Source organism: Ursus maritimus, unplaced genomic scaffold (assembly GCF_017311325.1).
Source record: "Ursus maritimus isolate PB19 unplaced genomic scaffold, ASM1731132v1 scaffold_2, whole genome shotgun sequence".
Lineage (NCBI taxonomy): Eukaryota > Metazoa > Chordata > Mammalia > Carnivora > Ursidae > Ursus > Ursus maritimus.
In genome coordinates, this window is record NW_024424452.1 from 347,634 (window position 1) to 355,741 (window position 8,108).

At 67.2% G+C, this 8,108-nt stretch overlaps 1 protein-coding gene across 2 annotated transcripts in view; it reads right to left on the reverse strand.

The window, feature by feature from the left end:
• Positions 1–4,257, reverse strand: part of PDGFA (platelet derived growth factor subunit A) — an 18,742-nt gene extending 14,485 nt beyond the window's left edge. The window contains exons 1-2 of one of the 2 annotated variants that reach the window (XR_005835899.1): positions 4,038–4,257; positions 2,515–2,611 (exon numbers count right to left, since the gene is read on the reverse strand). Coding sequence is in view for 1 of the 2 variants with exons in the window: in XM_040634617.1 (XP_040490551.1) it covers positions 2,515–2,611; positions 4,038–4,100 (160 nt within the window). In the remaining variant the exon portion in view is untranslated. The remainder of the gene's footprint in view (positions 1–2,514; positions 2,612–4,037) is intronic. The other variant, XM_040634617.1, reaches the window with a different exon arrangement.
• Positions 4,258–8,108: the final 3,851 nt, after the last annotated feature.

Consider the following 8,108-nt stretch of genomic DNA (forward strand, 5'->3'; position numbering starts at 1 on the left):
CCCCCCCCCCCCCCCCCCCCCCCCGGCTGGCCGCCTCACCGCCGAATGGCTGACTTCTCATCACTTCTCATCACACTCCATGCGCAAGTCCCAAACTGCAGCCACTGGTCATTCAAAGACCACACGCTGGTCTCTCCACCCAAAAGCCCCACGTGGAAAGTCAGCTCCCCACCCCCCAGCTCCATGCACACTCTGGGAGTTCTCACTGCTGCTGATACGGGAACCCCACTGCCTCCAGGCTTCATCTGTAAAATGGGGACGCAGCTGACCCCTGGGAGGCATCCAGGGTCCCACCCAGGGTCCACCACAAAGCCCTGCCAGGGAGGACAGGGACTGATTAGCTCTACACCAACCTGAAGTGGCCGGTTCACCCTCGGAGCTACAAAGAAGGATTTAGGACTACAGAGGGGCTTCTCCACACCCCAGCTCCTTCCCCGGGGATCCCAGACAGGCCTCCAACTGGACCTCACGGGGGTCCGGGGCCAGGACACTCCTCAGATTATAGGCCCCTCGGCTGTTTACAACCTTCCGCGGTGACAAGATCCGTTTTGACTCTTCGCTTTGGGCGGGAACAGGTGTTGGGCAAAGAGGGCAGCTCCTGGGCTCAGCCAGAGACCGACCGTGCCCTGCCCCGGCCCGCAGCTCCCCTGTCTGTGACAGGGTGCCAGACCAGGATGGAGACCCACGTGGGGATGTGTGTCACAAGGGCCTCCTAGGGGGAAAGCTAGTGAGTAAAGAAGATCCTAGAAACCCCCCTCTGTTCTCACCCCAGTTTCCCCAGGAGTCCTACCCCAGAATCCTAGTCAGACCCCAAACCATGCGACAGAAGGTGGAAGAGGGGACAGGAGGAGAAGGAGCACCCAGGGCTTTTCATAAAGGGGCAGTTGGAGACCAGCCAGGGAGCTAGCTGGTGCATCCTGCTTTTTCGGTTTGGACCCTCCCAGAGGCTCTGGGCCCACAAGCCCCCAGGTCAGGAATGCCATCAGCATAACCCACCGGGCTGCAATGCAAAAAGCGTTACTGGGTGGGGGGTGGGTGGGGGCGGGGCTGCAGAGACCAGAATAAGAATGGTCCCAACAGAAAGTGAATGGCCCATTTCCCGGTGGCATCCCAAAGCCGTCCCACAGGGAGGCCCAGCCCTGCACCGGCCTCGCTCCAGCAAGCCAAAGGAAAAAAAAGCCCTGAATCTTCTCAGGGAGGCGGCCTCCCCACTTTTACAGATCCGCCAGGGACGAGCAGAATGTAGGCGAGTGTTTTCCTCAGCTAACCAAAGCCAAATCCTTCTCCCCAGGGTTACACATTAAGGAACCAGACCAAAATCCCCCCTGGCCCAACTCTGATCTCCAAGTGAAATTCTACCCCCTTCCTGATAAGGATCAGCCAAAGGGTTTCCTGGGTCACGAAACTACAGAAACCATCGGCCTTGCTAGCAAATGGTCTTGGCATGAAATGAAAATAGTTCAGGCCTCTCCACCACCATAATTAGGTACAAATTTCCAAATGACTAGACCATGTGATTTTACTTAATTCCCCCCCCCGCCCCCCTCTTTGAGGGTAGTCTGCAGCGAGAGCGAAATCTTCACTGAAAATTGTTCCAACCGACCTCTACTACCTTCAGCCTTCCGACTGACAGGCCCATTTGGGGCCTCTTCTTAACCAGACATTAATAAGACACATTTCTGTAACGAACCCTCACACCCGTGTTCCCCCACCAAGTACTAACTTGGAGCGGGACACCACAAAGATGTGGGCCAGAATCCCTGCCCTCTAGGAAAAGGCTCCCTTGGGTCCACACCGCAGTGCAGCCACCAACACCACCAACACTCTGGGTCCCGGGCCACCGTGCCCCACCAGGCCCCTCCAGCTCTGCAAACTGACACCAACCAGCTTCAGAACTCTGCGTTTACAAATAAACTGTCTTCTAAAGCGGCTAGACTCCAGGGCCCGAGGGTGAGCCCCAAAATAGTCCCCAGACACCAGATGTGTCCAAGATGCGCCTTTTTATTGGCCTGTGAAAAGAGAAAGGCGCGGGTCTCCTGCAACCACAGAGGCCCGCCGCCGCAGGAGCGGGGCACCAGTTCACGGCCCGGCCCAGGGGAGGCTCCTCCCGCGCGCGCCTGCCCGCGGGGCGTGCGGCCAGGGCTCTGCGCCCAGGCCCCGGCCCGCTCCGCCGCTCCTCCCGGCCCCACAGGGCAGGCCCGGGGCCCGCACACCTGGCTCGAGGGCGCCGGCGCCCTCTACGCCGCTGAACTTTCTGTGACACGCGCGGCATTTTCCTTAAATGCAAAAACAATCCCCGGGCGGGCGAGCGAGCAGCTCGCGGCCGCCGCCGGGAGAGAAAGTGGGGATTGGAAGAGAAACTCCTGACTCATCCGCCTGGGCTTTTATGGCCCGGGATTGGATTCTGACCTTTCGGTGCGCTCCTGCGCGGCGCCCGGCCCGAGCGCGGGAGGCGGCGCGGGGCGCACACCCCGCACACCCGCGCCGCGCGCCGAGGGAAGGGGCGCGATTTACCTACGGAGTCTATCTCCAGGAGTCGCTGGAGGTCCCGGATGCTGTAGATGTGACTGCGCGCCAGCCTCTCAATCACCTCGCGGGGGATCTCGGCTTCCTGCAAGCAGAGCCACACGGTCAGCGCCCGCCGCCCGGCCGGTTCGCGCCCCGAGAGCGCCCGCTCCCCCAGCCGAGGCGGCCCCGGCCCCAGGTCCCGGCCCCTCCCAGCCCGCGGGCCGCCCGACCCCCGCCCAGACGCTGGGGGTGGGACTGGGTGCGACCCCAAATTCTCGGCCCCCATCCAGGTCCGCCTTTGCAGAAAGCAAGCCCTCCCACCTTTCAATTTTCAAACAAAAGCCCGGCCCCGCGGCCCCTCGGCCCCGGGTGTCCGTTACAGGAGGTCTAGGGGCTGCGAGGGGCCCGAGGAGTTTCTGATTTAATAGTGAAATCGACATCCAGAAAGATCAAGTTGAAATGCGTCACGGATCGGCGACGAAAGTCAGGCAGCCTTAACACTTTAATCTAGCCAGGGGCTTAAATTTCACACCCCGGAATCCCCGGCCGAACCTGGGGGGGGTCGAGGGTCTCCATCGCAAAAACACGCGCGCGCGCACTCACTCGTTCACACGCGCGCCCCACCCGCTCCGGCCCGGCCACGGCCCTAGCACCGCCCAAGACGCCCCAAATCCAGCCGGCGGCTGCCCGGCCACGGGAGGGTTAAATTTCCACCTCTCGCAGCTCCCCGTCCCTGCCCAGACCACCCCCACCTCGCGGGCTCCCCCCACTCCCTCCAGATTTTTAAAGGGAGTCGGGGGTCGCTGTGTGGGTGTGGGGGGGGAGGGGTCTCAAGCACTAAGTTCCCACGACGGGGGGCTGCAGAAAAGTCATTCATCACAGCAGAGCTCCCGGAGATTCGGGATTCGACATTGGCGGGGGGGGGATACGCAGGCGGTGGGAGGACGCGGGCGCCTGGCCCGGCCCGGCTCGTCTCGCTCAGCCACCTGTAAGCAAGCAGGCCCTGGGCGGGCGGGACTGCGCCGGCCCAGCCGCCCGGCCAGGCTCAGGGACGGGGACTGGGGGGCTGCGGCCCCGCACCACCCACCCCTGCCTGCCGGGGGCTCCCGCCGCAGCCGCCCCTGTTTATCTGCCGCTCTTCTCGACTCCCTGGTTCCTCCAGGTCACACACACCCCCTTCCGCGCTCCCCACACCCTGATACTGCATTGTCCGCCGCGCCCCGGGCTCCCCCCCCCCGCAGAAGAGCCCGCGCCCCCCGAAGTTTCTCCCCACTCGTCCACCCCGCGCCACTCCGTCCCTCCACGGCAGAGCGACGCAACACGCTGGAAACTCACCAGACACACTTCGGCATGGCAGAAAATAAAACCCAGTTGGAAAAATCAAAAAATCGACCACCCTAGCAGAAGTCAAAATGCGGTCTGCAGAGCCGCAGAGCCCCAGAGCCCGAGGCGCCCGGGCCCGCGGGGAGTTGCAGGGGGCGTGCGCCGGGGGAGTCGGAGAGGGGACGGCGCGCGGGGGTGGCACCCACCTCGGCCAGGGCATGGGCGAGGTATCCGCAGCCGAGGAGTAGCAGGCAAGCCCAGGTCCTCATCGCGTCCCGAGGCGCTGGCGGCTCGGCGGGGAGGCGAGGCCGCGGGGCGGGCGCTCCAGCCGGGCTCCTGTGGCGGCGAAATTCAGTACCATCCCTCAGGGAGCGCGGCCCGGAGGAGGGTGGCGCGGAGAGCGGGGAGCCGGCGGAGCGCGCCCGGCGCGAGCAGCGAGTGCGGAGAGGCAGGCAGCGCCAGCGAGGAGGAGGAGCAGGCAGTGCGCGCTCGCCGCGCCCGCCGCGCCGGGAGCCTCCTGGGCCGCCGGGTAGGGGGTGGGGACGGAAGGGGCGGAGGGCGGGGGCTGGGCCTCTTCCTTGGTGCGTTCCCGGTGCTGGCCGCCGCCGCGCTCGCTCCCCGGCGCTGGCTTTAGGAGCGACCCGGCCGGTAATTCTGCATACTTGCGGGCGTCAGCCCCGAGAGGGACCCCGGAGCGAGGCTGGATCCGCCGCCGCCGCACCACCCATCACCTGTCTGGACGCCCGGCCGGACCCCGGCCGCGGACTCGCGCTCTCCCTGCGGGCTGCGGGCGGCCCTGCGCGCCCACCGCCGGCCCCGCGCTCGCCTCCGGCCTCCTCTTGCAGCCGCCGCCCGGCCGCGTACGGCGCGGCCCAGCACGGCGCGGCCCGGCGGCCTGCGTGCGCCCCTCCGCGGCGTGCCCTCGGCTCTGGCGCCGCGCTCCGCCCTCCGCCGGCCGGAGCCGGGCAGCGCCCGCGGCCGCGCTGCCTGGCAGCCGCCGCCCGCCCGGGGCCTCGCTGTGCCGGCCTCAGGGCGGGTGCAGGGCCGAACCCGAGCTGCCGCCGCCGCCGTGGAGAAGAGGAGGAGGCGCGGGCAGGCCCGGCTCGCCGGAGTTGTGCGGGCTCCGCAGGGCGCGCGTGTGGAGCCGGCCGGCGGCGGGGAGGGGGTTATAGCGCCGCCGCCGCCGCGCCCCTCCCCCGCCCCCTCCCCCTCGCCTCCCCCGGATTCCGGGCCCCGGACCCGCACCTCGGAAGCGCGCGGGGGCCGCACGGGCCGGGCAGGGCCCGGCCGCCGCCGCCGCAGTGAGCACACACGGGCGCTCACGCAGGCAGTAAAATCCATCAAAGCCCCGCGCCTGGCTCCGAGCACAGCCGCCGGGCTCCGCTCGCCCGGCGGGGCTCCCCGCGCGCCCCTCCCTCGAGCTTGCCCACCCTCCAGTGCCAGCTGCAATCCTGCGGCACCGGACGGGGAGGGGAGGAGGCCGCCGCAGAAGAGCCGCCGTCGCCGGCTCGCCTCCCTCGGGCCCCAGCGGCGGCAGAGGGCAGCGCCCAGAGCTGCTACGCCAAAAAGGGCAAAAGCGAACCGGCCCCCGCCTCCGGCCCCCCGCCCCGGCGCTAGGGCCTCTTTCCACCGTTAGGATCCAGGGCCCCTGCCTCCCTGTCTCCATAAAAGGAGGGGGAGTGAGTTTCTGGTGAGAGGTGGGGCGGGTTTAGGGGCGCGTCTGGGGCACTCACCTGGCGGCTGCCACGCGCCCCCGCCCAGAATCCGATGCCTGGGGCGCCTGAATGAGGAACCTCCACCCGCATTCCGAGATGGGAGAGCGCCCAGGTCGGAGGAGGGGGTTGCAGCGTGTCTGGTCCCCACCCTGGGACCCCGCGTCCCCACTCCCTCGTGGAAGCCTGGGCTGCGGCCTGAGCCGGGAACTCGAGGGGGCGGAAGGGAAGGAAGAGAAAGGAGCCGCTCGCGAGGAACCCCCGGAGTCTGAGCCTCCCACGCCGGGATCCGCTGGGCGCCCAGAGCGCCACCTCCGGCCGAGGCGCGGCACAGAGCGCGATGCGGGGGAGCGGCGCGCTGGAGGCCGAGGCCTGAGCAGGCTGGACCGCTCCCCTGCCACGAAAGGGCAGGTGCACCCGGGCTGGCAGATTCAGCCCGCCTACTGCAGGTGGGAGCGGACCCCGGCGGGTCCCTCGAAGGGGCAGCCGAGCCTGGAACCAGGGCTAGGAGGGAAGACGGGCCTTGCGACCCCAAAACTAGACGGCGAGGCCCCAGAAAGCAGGAGATTCCCTGGTTGGTTGGTGGGTGGGTGGGTGGGAGGGTGGGCGGCGGGCCGGGAATTCCGCCCGCCCCTGGCCTCCGCCCCCTTCGGCCCCATCCTGTGGATTAGGCCTGTGCCCCGCCGGGCCGCCCTCCCGCCAGACAAAGGCAGTAAAGGTGTAGCCCCGCCGGCGGTCTTTCATCCTCGGCTCGTCGGGCTCTGGCATTTCAAAGGCCAAGTCGGGAGGGCGCTTGGGGGGGCGCTGGCCGTCCCCCTAATACCTGGGGAGGGGCGAGGCGGGACGTCTCCTGCGGTTCCCAGAGGGCCCGGGTCTACTAGCACCCTTCCACATGCTTTCACACCCCTGCAGCCTCCCAATGCCCCTGCCTTCCCTTGGTGGCAGCCCCACACAACCACCGGCCACCAAGCCTGCTCTCCAGGTGTTGAGGGTGACCAGAGTGAAGGAGGACTGAGACAGAACCAGGGAAAACTTGGAAACATTTAGAAGCAGGTGAGGGCCAGTCCTTGTCCGTCCAGGGGGAACCTTCAGTGGCTTCGGAGAGGGACGCCACTGGCCGGTTCGGGGAGGCAGACAGACACGCACCACCAGGACTCGGGCTGGACCCGGTCTGAGCCACCCCCTCTGCTTCCCGACTGGACTGTATCTCGTCCGGTTGAGCCTCAGATTCCTCTCCAGCAGAGGGACCTGAGGACACGCCTTCAGGGTCGCCGGACTGGGTGGGACAGTGGGTGTAGGAACGAAGGAGGGAAGCTGCCTCGTATTTCGGCGCAGGGTCCTTCCAGCTCCAAGGCCGCATCTGAGCCCCTTCTCCAGGGCACTCCGGGGGTGCCCAGCTGGAGTTTGCAGCCAGCAGGGCAGTTAAGGGGGCGCCTTCCATGGGAGTCAGGCCAGCTCCAGGGCGGAAAGCAAGGGCGAGGCCTGGGTGCATCCCACCCCCGGACTGGAGAGCGGCGGGGGAGCGGCGCCGGCGTCCCTCTAATCGCCGGCGGCTATTAAAAATAAAACCTCGGTGAGTCGTCATAGCGACCAGACAACAGCAGCCGCAGGAGGGTGGCAAACCGCACCACAGGCGCCTCTGGGGGGGGGACTTGGGACACGGTGCGGGCTCCAGCTGGGGTGGGCCAAGGACCCCCTGCCCCACGCGCCCCACCCTCCCCCATCCCCGGAAGAAACCGGCAGAATTAGGCCCAGGAGCCCAGTTTCCAAGAACTGGACATGGAGACAGGAGCCCTGACTTGACCAAGAGGTCACCAACTTAGATGAGAACCCACACGGATGGGCTCCCTCCCGCGGCCCCGGTTCTTCCGACACCCTGCCCAGCCCATTCAGGTTCCGAGCACCCTCCTTTTAGCCCTTGAAAGGGGAGGCTGGGTGAGGAGTGGGCTTCGGATGCTCACCCTGGAGAGGGGACCATGAGTCCGGAGGCCAGGTGCGTGGGGGTTACTGCACCTGCCCCGCGCTCCTGTCCGTGCTCCTTGCTGGTCAGGCGTGGTCACGTGCTTCTTTCTGCCGGATCGAGTTTCACTTCCAGCCGCTATTAGGCCGTTCACACGGTTCATTGCAAATATTTGATAATGAAGCTAAATATACATCGGAATCGGAGGAGGCGTGGGCAGCCGTGCCCAACGCGTGGGAGCGGCGTTCCCGGCTCTGCGGGCATCCCCGCCCAGGCCCCAGGCGAGGCTCAGACCCCCAGACCGGCGCCCAGCTTCCTGCGGGAGGGAGACCCACCCCGCGCACACTGCCCCTGGGCCATTCCCACCCCAAGCCCGGGCACTGTCCCCGGAGGCCAGCCAGAGGGCCCCTGGCGGAAGGAGGGGGCGCCTCGGGGATCTCCAGGGTGGGGAGGTGCTGGCGGGAGGTGAAGGTGCACCTGGCGACTGGCCGGGATGTCCGGTCGCCCCCGGAGCCGGTGCTTCCGGGCTATCTCGGGCGTCTCCGGCGCGCCCCGACGTGCCTGCAGGCCCATAATTAAAGTGAGTCAGGTGCTGCAAATAGGCG